Source organism: Mixophyes fleayi, chromosome 6, assembly GCF_038048845.1.
Source record: "Mixophyes fleayi isolate aMixFle1 chromosome 6, aMixFle1.hap1, whole genome shotgun sequence".
NCBI lineage: Eukaryota > Metazoa > Chordata > Amphibia > Anura > Limnodynastidae > Mixophyes > Mixophyes fleayi.
Window position 1 is genome coordinate 96,166,042 of NC_134407.1, and position 19,546 is coordinate 96,185,587.

The 19,546-nt window shown below is 42.7% G+C and overlaps 1 protein-coding gene across 1 annotated transcript in view; it reads left to right on the forward strand.

Annotated features, from left to right (window-relative positions):
• The window catches only part of CHUK (component of inhibitor of nuclear factor kappa B kinase complex), a 42,585-nt gene that overhangs the window by 13,610 nt on the left and 9,429 nt on the right, over nucleotides 1–19,546 (forward strand). The window contains exons 7-14 of the mRNA XM_075217054.1: nucleotides 4,810–4,934; nucleotides 5,736–5,843; nucleotides 13,134–13,269; nucleotides 13,376–13,570; nucleotides 13,819–13,921; nucleotides 14,151–14,274; nucleotides 14,385–14,536; nucleotides 19,338–19,399. Coding sequence (XP_075073155.1) covers nucleotides 4,810–4,934; nucleotides 5,736–5,843; nucleotides 13,134–13,269; nucleotides 13,376–13,570; nucleotides 13,819–13,921; nucleotides 14,151–14,274; nucleotides 14,385–14,536; nucleotides 19,338–19,399 — 1,005 coding nt within the window. The remainder of the gene's footprint in view (nucleotides 1–4,809; nucleotides 4,935–5,735; nucleotides 5,844–13,133; nucleotides 13,270–13,375; nucleotides 13,571–13,818; nucleotides 13,922–14,150; nucleotides 14,275–14,384; nucleotides 14,537–19,337; nucleotides 19,400–19,546) is intronic.

Consider the following 19,546-nt stretch of genomic DNA (forward strand, 5'->3'; position numbering starts at 1 on the left):
CTGGCTCTTAATTCTGCCGGAATAACAGCCATATCTCTGATAATTCGGTGATGGCATGTAGAATACGGCCTTGGACCATGTCTCGTAAGCCCTAAGTTTACTCCACAGAGGCAGCCCAAACCTAAAAGAAGCCCTCCTATACTTCTAAATCTGAAAAATCCAATGTTGGAGAATGCAGAAATCCCACCTTACAATCCAGGAGTATAGACATTTTGGGACTTATCCCCTCCAGCCCCAGAGTAGTTGGTCATCCGTCTGGGATAACCTTTTTCATAACTCCTTCCAATCTGTTCATCTTTCGGGTTACCAAAGCTCTGAAGCTTTTCAGTGGACCATTCAATAGCTACTGAATGATTCCCTGTCCTGGATCATTGGAGAAGTTGATTTTTTTTTTTTTCTTGGGGTGCAAGTCTCTGACTTGTGGTAGCTATAAAAGTCCTTGTCAGATTTCTTCCATGAGAGCAATCCAAGATGATTCATTTTAGTCTGTGGCTCAGATTGTTAAAAGAGAAAATCTCAGTTTCACATAAACTGAGGTTTGGCTGTACAGTCATAAAATATTGACACCGATAAGGAATGATAACAAAATACAGTGGTATAATGATTAAGAGTAAGAGTTTTTACTTGGCTTCTTGGATCGTCAAACTGGTAGTCAAGAACCAGTGCTGGAAATCCAGGACTAATGTACATTTCAAGGACTTTTACACTAAAGAGCAACAGGTCACTGATGGCCAGTCCACTGGAGAAATTTTAAAAGTACTTCCGTTGAGATAATTTTCATCAGACCCAAATAAGATTACACTACTCAAGAACAATATATGATCATTACATACAGCAGTAGATGGCAGCAGCATTACCTGCTATAGGCTATACTAATGTTTGCATCCTTCAAATGCACAGGCAGTTTCAAAATTAATTTTGCTCCAATCATATACTATGCATTATCATATTGTGTCTTGACATGCACCCCCACCCTATGAGACTGAAAAGAGGCATTGATTTGTTTTATTTTTCTAACCATGTTTTTTTCCCCAACCTAACAAACTTCATGAATATTATTTTTTTTTCTACAATTTACCTTTTGGGTCAGTCTTCATGAATTTATGTTGTGTAAAAGAACATGGTTAGGGAAGGGGTGGGAGGTTAATACCTGTGTCTAAGCTTAAGCGAAAGGGGACTTGGCCTAACCCGTCTCATATAAATCGGGTAGTAAGACAGAAAGCATGTAAATTTCCAGTCCACTCCCAAGAATCCATGTCAAAATAGAGTTTAAGCACTATTTGTTTAATGACTTTGCTGAACTTGTTACCTCTAATGCCCTGTGTCTTTTATCTGACAATTGGATCAAACGGCCTCATACCGAAATGCCTTCTGCAGTGCTAGCCATCTGACCCAAGAGTCTTAGAAATATTCTGCACTGAGATGTCATTCATATTAAAGTTCGAGGCCTGGTGGAAATCAAGAGTTCGCCACAAAAGACGACAGAGCGAACACCAACAAAGAGATGCTTTTCTGGTCTCTGAGATTCTTCAGATATATTAGAGGGGGTGGAATTGTAGGGTGAGTAATTTAATGGCAGATTGGGATGGTGCCATCCTTGCTGCTATTTGCAAAGCGTTCTCCTCTATTGCAATCCAATGTTTGGATTCTACACTCCTGGTCCTCTGAAGTGTTCTATTTAGCATGTGTAATGAGGTTGGTATTTACACAACACTTCATTCCAGGATAGCTGAATAAAGTGTCCAATTTTATTGTCCGGATTGTAAGGACTGCAGTTTGTTCAGCATATGATACCTGTAGCCATTCAAAATCCCTACACCCTCTCTGTCTAGATATACCTCTTCTGCCTAATCACTTGGCTGTGAATGCACCCCTCACAACAAAGTCTTTTATGCTGCTCCCAAGCACTAAATAATCAGTAAACAAAATAGGAAAAACTGGAGACCTCTTAGATGTATACATCCACATTGTACTTTTAGTTTCAAACGGGGACTCCTAGCACCCCAAATTAAGTCTTTTTTATTTTCTTAATGTCCATGAACCACCTGTTAGGAATGTGTATAGGCTAAAAAAGGTATAAGATTTAAGGTAGGGAGTTCACTTTAAGGATGCTAATCCTTGCCATCCAGGTTAAGTTTAGATTTGTAACTAGTAAATACTGAGCGCAGTTTAATCTGTAATTATTTGAAAATTTGGGGAAGGTCTTTTGTGCTATAAACTCCCAAATATGAGATGAGTTGGGCCAAATCAAAGAAAAAGCACCCTTAACTGCACGAGGAGTCGTTGTGAGGTTTAAGACTATTGATTCTGAATTGTTTACTTTTGAAGTTGGATAACTTGCAGAATTCACACAACTCTGCTATAAGATTTGAGGCTGAAACAATTGGGTTTGTAAGTTGTTTGCAAAAAGCACAAGTTTTCTATTCTTTGTCTCTCACATTGAACCCTGAAATGGAAAAAAACAGAACCCTATGTATGCATGTCTGATACAATACCATGTGTCTCAGCAACCCTGACATAAATCTCCAAATCACCCTGTCGAATGCTTTTTCAGTGTCTGTTGACAGGAGGAAGCTCTGGAAATAGATCTTAAGATATGATTAATGAGGAATAATACTTTTGACGTGTTTTCTTAAGCCTCACAACCTGGGACCAAATCCTCATTTATCATGTACTTTTGCAATAAAATGTGCAACCTATTTGCTACTAGTTTGGCAAATAACTTCACATCAATATTCAGCAGGTATTCAGAAATAGGCCAGTAGCTGGGTCAAAGGGAAGGGGTCCTTCGCCTGTTTAGAAATAATAGGGATATGCACCCTATTAGTTTTGTTTGGAAAGCACTCTTGATCTGAAACAGAAGGGCAAGTATTTATTTTAAGGTTTTGTAGTAACTCCTGGTGAAACCATCCTAACCTGGGTGGAGTGTGTTGCTGTGGGTATCTAGTGGTGACAGCTAACATGAGAGAGAAGAATCTATAAATGGTTTCAAAACTGTGAAATAAGACATGCATATTTAAGTCTGAAAACTTGTGACTGATAACTCTTCTAGTTTGTGGTACATGTAATACTTTTAACTGTAAACTAGGATACAGTTGGCATTGAATGTTCGGGTCTGAGGCCAGTATTACTAGCAGAACAGACAGTGTAAACTAGTGTCTGGGGATGGCCAGGGACAGAATAAACAACGGTTATAATCAAAAGAAGTTTTTACAATTTAAATTAGTCTAATGTTAAACAGCATGGAAATAGTCACACTTTTTGAGGAGACAAGGGAGAACTGGAGGGCGTAGTCAAGTGTTATCTAAGCCTGAACTCTTAGGCTCTTGGCACTCTGATCTTTGCGTAAATACTTCTGGTGAGGAAAAAGAGGGGGCTCCAGATAAGTTGATTACTAGTAAGGGAGAGCAAATATGATGGAGATCCCAAAATTCTGAAAAGGTGGCCAAATTAGCGGCCCTCTGAGGAGATGCTTGTGTACTGTTTAGCAGCAATTGGAGGGGAAGCTCCAACGTTACTTGATGTCTCTTTTTGCGCAACCCATCTAACAATGGCTTAAACATTGCTACAATTTGGCCACAAGAAGTCCTGGAATATATGGCTTTTATTTCCATCAAAGTCAATTCCATTTAAGCATCAGACTTCATATCACCTCCTTTTGTGTATAATACTGTAGGTGACAAATAATGTCCCTAGGCTTCTTGAAGACCCCTCAGGCAGAGAGCATTGCGTGCTCTATCAAAGATAATTTTGTAATTGGGGTCTTTGAGCATACATCATGTATTAGTAAATCTAGCTATATGTGATCTGTATGGTATTGTTGACAGGCAGACATGAACACTTTCAATGTGAGGAGTAGATTGGTGGAGTTGTGAACCTCCCCTGTATGGTGTACGCTGTTGGCAGGAAACAGTGTTTTGGACACCTCAATGGACTTACAGTGCTTTAAGGTTTTATGGCCCAGAGGGTACAGTGACTCACTCCCCTATGAAGTTAGAGATCGTTCCTGGAAGCTCTATCATTAAGTGTTTGTGATGCTGGATTCTTCATTTGATGAGATACAGGTCTCCAGTCGAGGTTTGCAGTAAGAGTGTCTTTGGCTGGATTGCCAGCAACTCACCACAAGGGTTGGCAGCAAGTAAAAGTAGCACAGTGTGCCATCAGGAGCAACCTAATTGCAGTTGGGGGGATAAGTATTCCACTAGAGGTATAGAGATGGACTTAGCCCAGTAGGTGCAGGTTAATAAAGTCGTCAATTAGCTTGCATTATAGGCTTAACGGCCAATATGGACCCATCTGGAAACTTGGATTCCACGTTAGGCTAGAATCTCCAGATGTTAAAGGATATGGGACCCCAAGTTTCGAGCAACGGGCGTCCTTCACCTATAGGGCACCCTGGTTTGGGTGAATGAACACCAGGGATTGTAAACAGACGTTGAGTCTCTTTTAACTTAATGAGAACCAGGTATAGCAAGCAATCTTGGGTCCAGACAGTTGTATTCGATGGAGCACACTTGTGTACGTTTGAGGCTTGATCCTCTGGGGGGGAAAGAGGTAGTCCACAGATATGAAGCAGCCTAACTCATATTCTCTCTTCAGGCTAGAGACTCTACAGTTACCAAACTTTGGCTCCAAAATACGAGTGTAAGTGGTACGTCTGATGTTTTGTAGCCCTCGGGTACTCTGAGCAAAAGTAATTAAGAATTAACAGTCCATAGGCAGGGCATGTGGTAATTCTTTGTAATCAATTGTTTAATTTGAAATCGTTTCAATTATTTTGTATGTTTTATGTTTCTGGTTCAACTAAAGGCTCCAGAGCTATTCGAAAACAAGCCGTACACTGCTACTGTGGATTACTGGAGTTTTGGTACCATGGTTTTCGAGTGCATAGCTGGTTTCAGACCATTCCTACATAACATGCAGCCTTTCACCTGGTAAGAAATCTGCCATATTCTGATGTAGATGTGTCTATAGTTCAAAAGTATTTGAGAGCTCACACTTTCTAAGTGTGAGCTCTACTGGCCTTAAATATGTTGCTGCCTCTGGCGGAAGCTAAAGGTATGCCACTCATTTCTTGCAAAGGCCAACATATTTCTTTTAGTACATCAACAGATATGTATTTATTTTTGAAAGGTCTTATAGGGAGAATCCACTTAACACAATGGCATTAAGATACAAAGTTATTGGATAAATGAAATGGCACATTTTATATCCCTAAACATAGTCGGGGATAAAAGAAATGATGAAAGAAATAGTAAACATTAGAATCAATACATTTTGGCATCATTTTTATCTGCGAGGTAAATTTTATGTCTTCTAACCCACCTGATATTTGTACAGTAAAGCTGTTTAACCTATTATTGAATTTGATCAATGTTTCCTTTAATATTACTTTTGGTGGACCCCTACCATGTGTGTACTTTTCAGAGTCCTGGCACGGATCCATGATCAGGACTTTGGCTAATCACCTTTAACGCTGCTCTTTTCAGCAGGAAAGATCTAAATCAGTGGTGTTTGCTACCGATGAATGCCTTTCTTTGGGGCAACCCAAGCAGTATTTAAGGTGATTAGCAGAGGTCTTGGCTATAGGTCAGTGCTGGAAACCATTAAATAGTGGGCATTACAGTAGAGACATCCCCACCAATATACTCTTCTAGGGAAGGTGGGTTGGTTAGATATGGTATAATGTAAGACCCCTTTAATCTTGTTGATTTTTTTCTTCTCTCCTATAATAGGCATGAGAAAATTAAAAAGAAGGATGCTAAGCACATATATGCTTATGAAGAGATGTCAGGGGAAATAAGATTCAGCATGCATTTGCCACAGCCCAATAATTTGTGCAGGTTTGTTACAGCTAAATACAGATATTTCTTTAGTGTAAATGTGCCAGTTAGGAAGTGCTCACCTGAACACTTATTCTTTTTAGTAAGATTCCATCTTGGCTGTTACATTAGGATTTGGCTAATCCATTTTTAATTTTGATTTTATTATACAGTATAACAGATATAATTACTAGTATTTCTCTTTCATCCAGTCTGGGGGACACTGCATACCATGGGTTGTGGAGGGAGCTTGGGGGAGTTGGCACCTAACTAGTTAACTTTAGTATTGCCGACAGACCCCTCCCCTCTACAATCCCCCTGCCCCCTCTTGTTCAGTTTTTTTTTTAGGTGCCCGCGGAGTTGCGCAGTGTTTTTTAGTGCTTAGTATAAATTTAAACTTTTATTTCTTTTATTTAATCTTTAGAAACTTTTTTTGCAGGTGACAGCGCTGGAGTGTGTTCTACTATAGAGCACACTCTCACAGCAGTAGCAGCGCTGGCACTCCCCTGTCAGATGGGAGCCAGCGGCTCTCACTGACAGGGACAGGAAGAATGGGTGCCTGAATTAGGAGTGACAAGCGCTCTCACGGACCGCTGTCACTCCTGGAGCCTCCCCGATAACCGGCGCTGCCACTGCAGGCATAGAGCGCCGGTTATCAGATGTTTAATATGGCGGCGGCCATCTTGGATTTTCAGAAGGGCACAGAAAAAGGGGCTATACCTGGATCCCCCCTCATGCATAGCAGGGGGCATCGGGTATCTTCCGCTGCGGAGACCTCCCACGGAGGTCTCCACTACTCTGCCACAGAATTATTTTTATTTTTATTTTTGGCCACAGAGTCGCTGCAGAGGCAGCATTACTAAAGGGGGGGGAGCTAAGAAATAGAGCTCCCCCTCCTTCCACAGAGAGAGATGGTCTGGTCCAGTATTCTGGCGCCAAGGAGAAGCCCGGGAAGAGAGAACAGAGCTGAGGGAGCAGACACCAGGATACTGCTGCTGGACTTCTCCCCTGTTTGGCCTATGGGCTAAGTATTTGATTTATTTAAACACACATTCTGTACTGCTGTGTACAAGTGGGCTAGTAGGGGTTATTTTATAGTTCTCCTACTTGCTTAGGTATTATTATGTGTTTAAATTTTTACAAGTACAACTTTATATCTAGATTAGTTGATTACTTGTAGCTTACACCTCTCTCTCCACACATTTATATCTCTCTCTCTCTCTACTCAGCTAAATTTTTCAATTTTAGTCTGTGTTTGGTGTGCCTTCCTTTATTAAGAAATGTCAGATAAGGGAAAGGGCCCTATTGCAAAATATTTTACATGTTCTAAATGTCATGTTAAATTACATAATGGCCAGAAGGACCCGTTGGCGCTATGCTCTGTCTGCGAAGCAGAGGTCCCACCTGCGCAAACCCAGCAAATGTCAGCCCCACCGACGGAGGAACCGGCCTGGGTGGCCCCCCTATCACAGTCTGTTTCCTCTTTAGCTCAGATGGTTTGCCAATCCAATCAGTTGTGGTCTAGTGTTGTAACCTCGGTGGCTAATAATCCTAGTACACAGCTGGGCCTCCCTACTGCCACAGGTTCTATTGGAACCTCTATGCCAGGGTCTTCCTCTTTACAGACGGACCAGGCCCCTGTTCCCACAGAACCGCCATGGTCCACAGCATTTATAAAGGGCTTGGATAAGCTAAACCAGTTACTTGAATCCCCTAACATCCCGCCTTCTAAAAGAAAGCATCCTAGGTCTGATAATACCCTTACGGTCCTTTCAGACTCTGAGGAGTTTTCAGAGGAAGAAGGGGAAATTAATTCTGATCCTGACCAGGTTCAACCTTTGAGTCAGGAAGAAAGTTCTAAAAGCCAATTTATTAATGATTTGGTTTTAGCAGGAAGACAAGCTTTGGACCTACCAGAACCGGAGGATCCTACTCCTAGAGACAGAAGTCTCTTTAAGAAGGCCAAAAGAAAGGCTAGCCGTTTTCCACCTTCAGTAGAGCTTAAGGATATTGCTGAACGAGCCTGGAAACAGCCTGATAAAAGGTTCTCTGTACTCAAAAGATTCTCCTCCCTGTATCCGTTACAGGAGGAAGATGTGGCCTGCTGGGAGACTATTCCGAAGGTCGATATTCCAATAGCCCGATTGGCCAAACACACTTTACTCCCAACCCCGGGTTCAGCATCTCTGCAGGATGTCAATGATCGTAGGGTAGAATCTCAGCTGAAATCTATATTTGCAGCTGCGGGTTCTTCCTTTAGACCCACTTTTGCTTCAGCTTGGGTGGCTAAAGCCATGGAAACATGGGCAGACCAGTTAGCAGAGGCACTACAGGGCTCTGACTTGCTTCCCCTGGCTTTGCATTTAAAGGAGGCATCGGGGTACCTTTATGAGGCGGCCCAGAACACAGCAGCCATTTCATCTTCTATTCAGGCTGCATCTATTTCTGCAAGAAGGACGTTATGGCTGAAATCCTGGGAAGGAGATGCGGAATCAAAAAAGTCTGTGGAAACCATTCCTTTTTTGCAGCATGTTTGTTAGGCCCGGAATTGGATACCCTGATCTCACAGGCAACGGGGGGCAAAAGCACTTCCTTGCCGGTATTCCCTAGTAGGAGCCGTAACCCTCGGGTCAGCTCCTTTCGCCAGCCGTTTCGGGGGGCTTCCTTGCCTAGGGGGTCAGTCCTTTAGAGGCAGGCAGCCCAATTCTCGAGGCTCCTCTGCCAGGGGGAGATCCTCGTTTGCAGGTAGCCGTCATACCTTCAAGACCCAGGAGAAGCCTACATCCTGACGACCACCCTGTTCTTTTGGAGGGGGCCCCAGTGGGGGGACGTCTGTCTTTGTTTCAAGTACAATGGGCAGCGTCCTCTCAAGATCCTTGGATTCAGGGCATTCTATCAGAGGGGTACAGGATAGACCTGCTGGGCACGGCTCCACATCGTTTCTTCTTAACTCCGTTACCTCGAGATCCATCAAGACGCCAGGCAATACAAGATTGTGTCGCCTCTCTTCTTTCTCAAAGAGTTATCTGCAGGGTCCCAAACTACCAGAAAGGACAGGGCTTCTATTCAAACCTGTTTCTAGTCAAGAAGCCGGACGGCTCCTTCCGGCCCATCTTAAACTTAAAGGGCCTCAATGTGCACTTAAGGGTGGACAAGTTTCGGATGGAATCCCTGAGGTCAGTGATAAACAGCTTAGAGAAGGATCAATTTTTGGCGTCGATAGATATAAAGGACGCTTACCTCCATGTTCCCATTTGGATCCACCATCAATCTCTCCTAAGATTCAAGATGGGATCCTCACACTATCAGTTTCGGGCCCTCCCATTCGGCCTCTCCACAGCGCCGAGGGTTTTTACAAAGATCATGTCATTTATGGCAGCATGTCTTCACCTACAGGGAGTTCAGGTAGTACCTTATTTGGACGACTTGCTCATCAAATCTTCCTCGGAGACTGGCTTACGTCATCACTTACCCCTCTCCTTGGCAGTTCTCGAGGGCCATGGATGGCTAATAAACCTAAAGAAATCTCAGATGGTCCCGTGTCAATGCATGGTTTTCCTAGGGCTCATTATGGACACCAGTCAGCAAAAGGTATTCCTGCCCGTCGAGAAGATCAGTTCTATTCAGAGTGTAACAACTCGGGTCTTGACTTCTCCCAGCCCCTCAATGCACTTGTGCATGCGGCTGCTGGGAAAGATGGTGTCCTCCTTCGAGACCCTTCCATTCAGTCGAGCTCATTCCCGATGTTTTCAGTGGGATCTATTGAAGAAATGGTCAGGATCCCACCTACGCTTGGATCTCCAGAAAATATCTCTATCTCCAAGGACGATAGAATCGCTAGTCCTGGATCACTTGAGGGTGGGCAGGTCCTTCGCTCCATGCTCATGGATCATAGCCACGACGAACGCCAGCCTAAAAGGTTGGGGGCGGTAATCCTGCACCTCCGACTCCAGGGACTTTGGTCCGTTTAGGAAGCAGCCTTATCTATAAATGTGCTGTAGTTGAAGGCTATTCTTTTAGCCCTCCGGGGGGCCCAGTCCCTCCTCCAAAACCATCCTATCAGAGTCCAGTCCGACAATGCTACAGCCGTGGCATATGTCAACAGGCAGGGAGGAACCAGGAGTGTAGCTGCAATGAAGATTGCTGCTCAAATTTTGGTTTGGGCAGAAAAATATGTCCCTGCAATCTCCGCAGTTTACATTCCAGGAATAAGAAATTGGGAGGCCGACTACTTAAGTCGAAACCAAATGATGCCGGGGGAGTGGTCACTCCATCCGGAAGTTTTCCAGTCTCTGATTCAGAGGTGGGGTCTTCCGGACATAGATCTCATGGCCTCCAGATACAACAGAAGGGTTCACAGGTTCTGCACAAGGACAAGAGACCCCTTAGCGGTGGCAGTGGACGTCCTGACGATGTCATGGGAATTCAGGTTGGGATACCTATTTCCTCCGATTCCCATGCTTTCTCACGTACTCAGACGAGTAAGGCAGGGGGGTCTGCCAGTAATTCTGATAGCTCCCTCATGGCCGCGCCGAGTCTGGTACGCGGACATAATCTCTATGGCGGAAGGACAGGGAATTCCTCTTCCGTCACGAGACGACCTGCTTCTGCAAGGCCCCTTCCGTCACCGGAATTTACCTCAGCTCAGTTTAACAGCATGGCTGTTGAAGCCAGCCTCTGGAGGGCTAGAGGTTTTTCCCCCAGAGTAGTAGACACCTTAATGCGAGCCAGAAAGCCAGTTTCAGCTCGCATATATCACCAGATTTGGAGAGCCTACATCAAATGGTGCGAAAATAGGACATGTCCCTCGTCCTCCTTTTGTCTCCCTCGCTTGTTGGCTTTCCTTCAGGATGGCCTGGAGGCAGGGCTTCGGTTAGGTTCCCTAAAAGTTCAGGTATCGGCTCTTTCAGTGTTTTTTCATCTGAAAATAGCGGATTTACCAGATATTAGGACTTTCCTTCAGGGAGGCTTGCATATTCAACCTCCCTATGTTCCGCCTACAGCACCATGGGATCTCAACCTGCTGCTGGATATGCTTAAAGGGCCTCCCTTTGAGCCATTACTTGGTGCAAATTTAAAGTGGTTGACCTGGAAGGTCCTCTTTCTTTTGGCTATCGCATCTGCGCGTAGGGTTTCGGAAATAGGAGCTCTGTCTTGTCGGGAACCATATTTGGTTTTCCACGAGGACAGAGCAGTGTTAAGAACCCTTCCTTCCTTCGTTCCAAAGGTAGTTTTGGCTTTTCATCTGAACCAAGAAATTGTAGTTCCGGTCTTTTCATCTACTTCCCATTCTGATCAACAGTCTATGGAAAAGTTATATGTGGTTAGGGCTCTCCGCATTTATGTCAAAAGAACTTCTCAGATTAGACGTACCGATTCTCTATTTGTTCTTTATGATGCCAATAAGAGAGGCTGGCCAGCCTCAAAACAGTCCGTTGCAAGATGGATTACGGCAACCATTAAACAGGCTTACATAAAGGCTAACCGTCCTGTGCCGGAGAGACTTACCGCCCATTCCACCAGATCGGTAGGGGCGTTGTGGGCAGCAAGAAATGGGGCTTCTGCAGACCAGCTTTGCAGGGCAGCCACCTGGTCTTCTGTCCATACATTTACAAAATTTTACCAGTTTAATGTATTTGCATCCACTGATGCAAATTTCACTCGTAGTGCTTTACGAGCGGGATTTTCAGAGTAGTCCCACCCTTAGGGGACTGCTTTAGAACGTCCCCATGGTAAGCAGTGTCCCCCAGACTGGATGAAAGAGAAAAGAGGATTTATGTACTTACGTTAAATCCGTTTCTCTGATTCCATCTGGGGGACACTGCGATCCCTCCCTTCTGCTTTTCTTCTGTGTGCTCTTGTTTGACTGGCCTTTCCTCCTTGGGCTTTTTAATTAACTGAACAAGAGGGGGCAAGGGGATTGTAGAGGGGAGGGGTCTGTCGGCAGTACTAAAGTTAACTAGTTAGGTGCCAACTCCCCCAAGCTCCCTCCATAACCCATGGTAAGCAGTGTCCCCCAGACGGAATCAGAGAAACGGATTTAACGTAAGTACATAAATCCTCTTTTTTTTTTTTTTTTTAATGTGCTGCCCTCGTTCTTAAATGTAATATGCATGTTAGGGTTTGGTTAGCTATTCTGTAGAATATTTTGTAACCAACTAGATTTGGTCATATAAAATGTGAATTTAGTGATTTCTTGGCTAAAACATTGTTTTTATGTAATGTGTTGTGTATGCTACATCATGCAACAAACTTATATTGTCAACCAGTGTTGACTTATAGTATAGAGCATGCATACAGGATATGAGTTAGATTTTATTTATTTTTTGTTCAGATTTTAATGTCCCTTATCTGCTCAGTTCGAGGACCTGCTTAGCATATGTGGGCAGCACCTGACTGTAGGTTTCGGGTCTCTTGCAGATTGCAATCCCTTTACTCTCTCCCTAGCAAAGATATAGGAAAGGTGGATGATCCCATAGATCACTTTTCTAAAAGGACCACTTTTCAGATTCCTAAAGACTTCCTTTCTTTTAATGCTCCTAGACACGATGGCCCTAGGTTTATGCTCCTTTTGTCTCTGTGAAGGCATGAGCTCAGTTCTCCACTCCCTGGGGAGGGATGCAGAGAGATAAACAGGTGTTGACGACAAGACGTTCAGTGTTCGCTTGTAGGCAAGTGTCTGTTCACCTGTACATTGAAGTTTATACCTTCGAGGCAGTGCAGACTGCACAGTTTCATTTGAGGGCGTTCCAACAAGGGTCGTCGGTTTAATATCTGGAGACATTGGTGACTGCTAATGCCAGTCTCTGAGGATGGGAGCAGTTGTGCTTCAGCACAGGTTCCATGGTCTTTGGACTTGGGAAGAGCCCATGCTCCTGATCATTGTGCATTTTCAACGCTCTACCCGGGCACTCCTATGACATCACCACCACTCTGTGCGTATTCACAACCCATCAGTAACGGCTGCATGATGTGTGATAATTGAGGACATCCCTTCTGCACGTTACCTGCATGTATGGTTAGAAGGGATGAGGGTAAGAAGAATGCTTTTAGGGAAGTGGGAGAATGAATTGAATGAGAGCTCTGTGGAGGAGAAATAGCTGTGTTCCTGACACCAGCAGAAATGTACTATAACACAAGTATATGTATATAGAGAAATAAATAGTGCTAAATATGAAATGTACATTCTGGAAGAAAAAAATTGTTTGGTAGGCAAGAAATTTAACCTGCTTGATATCACTGGTAGTCCAACCGGGAAAAAAAACATTTTTTTACCATCAGTCTGTGTTTTTAATCTTTTTGTTTACTTAGCATCATGGTAGATCAGTTGGAGACATGGTTACAGTTGGTGTTGAACTGGGATCCTCAGCAGCGTGGTGGAGGGGTAGATCACCACACTGGTCGTCCACGGTGTTTTGTGTTGATGGATCACGTTCTGAACCTAAAGGTAATAATGTCTGCTTACCTTTCCCAATGGCTTCTCCTTATATATTTTACACATGCCTGACTAATGAGATAGCTTTTTCATCAGAGTATTGTATCCAATACTACAGATTGTGCACATTCTGAACATGACTTCTGCTAAGATCCTGTCCTTCCTCCTACAACCTGAGGAAAGCTTACATTCCCTGCAATCTCGTGTTGAAAGAGATACTGGAATCAGTACCTGCAACCAAGAACTGCTGCTTGAAATGGGGGTTTCTCTTGATCCCAGAAAGCCTGCTTCCCAATGTGTAATCGATGGAGTGGTGAGATTAGAATTTCTGATCTATATTGTATTAAATATTCTCTGGCAGACAAAATGCAGACAATACTCTAGGCCTCATTTGACCACACATGTTTATGATTTTAATGTCTGTATTTACATAAATGTACATTTTGTGTACCTGTTTAAAGGCAGGGGACATTTGTATGTCTGTCATTTACTTGAACAAGCAGAAAACTCACAATTTAATGAAATAATAAATGCCTTTCCCTGTTTTTTGTGCTTGCACAGAGAGGTTGGGACAGCTACATGGTATATTTGTTTGATAAAAGCAAAACTGCATATGAAGGACCCTTTCAACCAAGAAACCTTTCAGAATGTGTAAATTACATTGGTAAGTCAGTTAATATTTGGTTTATAGCAATCTTTTTGAAGATTCCTTCAGTGTCTCATTTTGCAAAGCATAAAACTATAGGAAGTTTAATATTTCTTTTATAGATGTTGGGGTTTGTGTGTGTGTGTTTGTTTGTTTTTTGTTCCTGTGTCCTGCTTCTAATACATGAGAAATGTAAATAGGGAGAACACAAACTCTTTTTTTTTTGTTTTTGTTTTAACCAATATAGTGCAGGATAGCAAAGCCCAGCTTCCCATACTACAGCTTCGTAAGGTGTGGGCAGAAGCTGTACATTATGTCTCTGGCCTGAAGGAGGACTACAGCCGCCTTTTCCAGGGCCAAAGAGCAGCTATGTAAGTATGCTGCATGAGTGCGCAGCATCAATTCTGTTAAAATATATATATATAAAATATGACATATTCTTCATTAGTTGACACTACTGCTGTTTAAAACTATTTTTTAGGCTTAGTCTACTACGTTACAATACCAATCTCACGAAGATGAAAAATACAATGGTATCTGCCTCTCAGCAACTTGAAGCAAAGCTGCAATTCTTCAAAAAAAGCATCGAGATCGACCTGGAACGATACAGTGACCAAATGGCCTATGGAATCTGTGAGTGCAAACAGAAACTTTTTTTTTTTTTTTTTTGAATTCTAAGTTGCATGACACAATATCACTAAAAGTAAGAGGGAAAACATCTTCAAACATTTAAATTATGTCAATATACAAATAGCCACCTTCTCCACATCACATTTTACAATTCTAAGATATTATCTAAACAGTAGAGCCAGTTGACATCATAGATCTTGATTTTCTAATCATAATGAGTCATATTTACAGTAACTTATAAATACTACAAGATATTCATAATAGTTTCAATTACACCTAGATGTAAACTGAAAGGCAGATTAAATTGTCTTATTTGTGGAGACAATGTATGAATATAAGGTGTCCACATCTCAAAAAAAACGTTTCTGCCAAATTTTTTTTTTATTTTTTTTTAGAAATAGTTTTCACCCAGTCCATATGAAAAATTCTGACAGACTCGACAAACCCTAAAAAAAAGTCCTTGAAAGTCCATCTGCAGGTGGACACATTCAAAATGGAGTCGTCTGAGATCTAGAATCGGCAGTATGGAGTAGGGGGAGTGCATGGTGACCATAGACATGAAGGACTCCTACATGCACATACCTATCTTGGAGGGACACCAGTGTCTACACTGTTTTGCTGCACAGTCTCAGAACTTCCAGTTCAGGGCCTTGCCTTTCAGATTGTCTACAGCCCCAAGGGTCTTTACCAAGGTCATGGCCTTTGTGGTGGCCTTGCTGTGAACCAGGTGGATAACTTTGATCCCATACCTGGTTAACCTTATGATAAAGACAAATTTCCTGGCATTATTTCTCAGCCATGTAACAGAGCAGGGCAGGACTCTGGAGTAACATGAGTGGATGTTGAACTTTAAAAAAGGTACCATCACAAAGGATAGTGGTGATACTCTTAGTCCACCGCCCCCTCAACCCCACCTTCCTTCAACAAGTGTTTCTTCCGGAGTGCAAGATAGTCTCCCTTCCCGATATGGTGAAGTCCTTCTTGATCAAGAAGCCTGTCCAATTTTGCATGAGTCCTATGCAAAATGGTCTCTTTCAAGGCAGTTAAGTTCACCACATTTTACTCGAGGGAGATGCAAGATGATCTCATCTCAAAGTGGAACAGGTTCCACTTAAAGCTGACGTCTCAATGCATTGTTCTGTGTACCAGAGTGTGCCAGTGCCTGTTGTGGTGGCTAAACAGAGGCAACCTTAGCAATTCATCATCTGAAATTGGATCCTTCTCCCTATGAATGCCTGTTTGCGAGGTTAGGAAGCAGTTGTTTCCAGGGTCGGTAGACATTGGAGGAATTCCACCTCCTGCTCAATGTACTGGAGTTGGGGCTGTACTGAAGGCACTGGCCAGGGCCCGACCAATTCTTCTTGGAAGAGCTTTAAGGGTGGAATTGGACGGCTGTGGCATATTTTAATCAACAGAGGCACCTGGAGCCCCCAGGCTATGAGGGAGACAACTTGCATCATGCGATTGGCCGAAAGACATCTTAAGACCATCCTGTCTGTGTTCATTCCCAGGGTGGACAACTGGTGGACTTACCTCCACCATCAGGTTGTTCATCCAAGGGAGTGGTGACTCCACCCAGACGTTTTCCACCAACCAATGAATCGGTGAGTACAGCTGGATGTCGACCTGATGATGTTGCAGCTTAACCACAAGGTGAAGGACAACGTGCCAGGTCCAGAGACTCGGGGGCGTTCATAGACGCAATGATTGCTTTTTGGGACTTGACGCTAGTCTACCTTTTCCCTCCCATGGCCGTGCTGCTTAAAGAAAATCAAAAGCGCACTCTGCAATACTCATGGCCCCCGAACTGGCCCAGGAATTCTTGTTACTCCAATCTCATCTGCGCATGCTCCTTCATGGAAACTTCCATTGCAACCAGACCACTTCTCTCAAGGTCCTTTCCGGCATCAACATTTAGTACGGCTAACTATATTAATGCAGCCATTATCCTACAAGCTACAGATCTCTCAGAAAGCATTGTGCAGACAATGCTATGGGCCTGTAAACCAGTTTTCACTAAGAGCTACCCGAATCTGAAAGGCTTGCATTTTCTGGTGCTGCGTGTACAGCTTCCCTACATCCATTGGTGTTGGTTCCTTGGACTTCAACCTGGTGCTCAGGGCATTACCAAAGCCAACCTTTGAGCCCCAACTATCTGTGTATTTAAAACATTTATCCTTAAAGACTGCTTTCATCCTGGTGATCTCTACAGCTCGCAGCGTATCAGAATTGGGGCCCTTGTCTTGAAGATCTCCCTTTATGGTGTTTCACGAGGATAGGGTGGTTCTGAAACCTTTTGTGCAAACTGACATTTCTGAGTTCCATCTAAACCAGAAATTTGTGGTTCCTGCTTTTCGTCAGTATAACTCTGAGGCTGGGGATACCTCATCAGATAAGTATTTGCAAGGACCCAGTACGCTCCTTACAGATTTGCATTCCAAGAAGAAAAGAGAGATGCTGTACTGTCTTGTTGGTGTTTTTATTAGTAAAAATTTGTGGTACACAGCTGCACAGATGTAGACCTTCCTGGGAGAAACCAAACAGTACTGCGCCCATTCGGAGTGCAGTGGGAGCCTCTCATTCATAGAACTGTTCCTGGTGGTTTTGGTGCCCCTAGTGGCATCAGCCCTATTGAAGGGGTGCCACCTGGCCAAATTATCCTGGTAATTATGCCAGGGAAATTAGATTTCAAATGACCTTCCCTGCAGTGCAGATGGCGGTAGCCATGTTTAAAACAAGTGCTATTCAGCTAGACAGGGTTCTCAGTGAGTGCTGAAACACACTGAATTAAGAAATCCCTCCATAGGAGGGCAATTTTCAAGCTCGGGGGACTGAGGTCAGAGATCAGTAGCTGATTGACACTACCTCTACATTATTGTCAAGTTAGCTCCCACTTGGAAATGAAAAGAATGAACTAATGCTTTGATAACAGCATCATTCATTCTGCGCAGCAGACAGGCGTGAAACACTCCTGTCAAACCTAAGGGAATAAAACCTTAATGAAGAAAGAATAAGTTCTCACAGGCTACCTGCAGCAAAGCTGCTTTTAAGCGCGGGACTGCTTCTTAACAGTGTGTAGTTGTGACCAAAAGAGGCATCTCTAGATGCAAAAGTGTCAAACCTATAGAATTTGATAAGTGTGCACTGATGACTGTGTGCCAGCCGTGGATCCAGACTTCTGCGCCGGTGGTGGCAGTGGGTGACACACCTAACATGGTAGAACCAGCTTGGGCAAGAACCCCAATTCAGTCCATTGCTGAGCGGACTTAACTGTCTGCACCTTCTGGAGAGGTCAGTATTGCTTTGCCTCTTTCTGTGGCTCCGCTTGGAGCAGACACACTCCCACAAGAAACGGTCTTTCAGGCAGTAATTGATTATGTGGCTATGAGCCAGGCTGAACCAGCATGGATCAAGATGCTGGAAAAGTGTATGTTATGGGGTTAGGAAGCGTGCCTTTAGAGAGACTCCTAAGTCTCAGACTCCAAAACATTTTCTCAGGTTCTCTTGGGTAAGCATTTGGATTCTGAATTCTCTGGGTTCTCACAGCCAGCCTCTCTATGCCTCTCCTAAAGCATCATGGGATTTTAACCTGGTTCTTTCGTCTCTTCAGCTTCCTCCGTTGGAACCTTTGGAGACTATTGACTTGAAATACTTGACTTGGAAAATTACTTCCCTTGTAACAATTTCTTAAGCTAGACTGGTTTCTGAATTTGGGGTCCTGTCTTGCTTGTACCCCTGCTCGTTTTGTTTTTTTTCATGATATCAGGGCAGTTTTACTCACATCTCCAATTCAATCTAAGATGGTGTCGTGTTTTCACTTTAATCAGTTGATCTTCTGTGAACAAGAACAGCTGATGCTCCTGGATGTAGTCAGAGCGCTTAAGATTTGCTTCAGAGGCTCAAAATATATATATATAATATATATATTTTGTACCTACCTCCCCTCTGTAAGCTTTATTTGGGTTTGAGCTATCATGATGATGTCTAGCAAAGTATAATTCTACAGATTGTTAATACATAACTATATGTCGAAGTACTGAAACTAACTGCATGACAATATATTAGCCATTTTTTTTACCCTAAGGCTTGAAAATAAATTGGCCTTAAAATACCGTAGTGTGTGTATGTATATATGTATATGTATATATATATATATATATATATATATATATATATATATATATATATATATATATATATCTATCTATCTCTATCTAATATAAATGTCTAGTGGCGTGTGTTAGTGTGTGTGGAAAAAATAAAACCAAGCTGCAGCGCCACCTGCTGGGCGGAGTTATACACTGACCTACTAAATTCTTAGTGTGTGTGGGGAAAAAAAATTCAGAAAGGGCTGAAATTTGGTATACTAAGATGTTTTTAATTTGTTAATTGTTAAGTGTTTATAAAGATTTGAAAAATATATATATATTTCTTGAAGGAGAAGTGACAGTTGAGGATGACAGTGGGGAGTGGTTGGTGGTTGAGGCCTGGGCTATCGGCCAAATGCATGACAAGAAACTTTTTAACACCTTAAGTAGCTTGATTTGACTAGAATGCATGAGTATCATGCATGGGTTAACATGTATGTGTATGTGTATATGTATGTGTGTATATATATATATATATAATCTCTGTATATATAATTTTTTGCTAGTGTGTATGTGGGAGATATTCTGTTTTCAGTTTTTACAGATCCATCAAATACTGTAATCTGACATTATATAATTAGTTTAGTCACCTTATCCCACAGGCTGTTATGTCAGAATCTGTTTAGTTTCACAATAATGTTTTCTTTGCCTTTTAGCTTCGGAGAAGATGCTGAGAGCCTGGAAAGAGAAGGAGGATCGAGCAGTAGGCTGTGCCAAGGTATCATAAATAAGCTTAGTGAGTTTTTTGTTTTTTTTTTTGTTTAGTGATTACATTGTTTTAATGATTCTACATTGACACCACAACTTCTTCAAAACAATTTTGTCTAAGAGTATGTGGGTATTTTCAGTATCAAAATTCTTAATT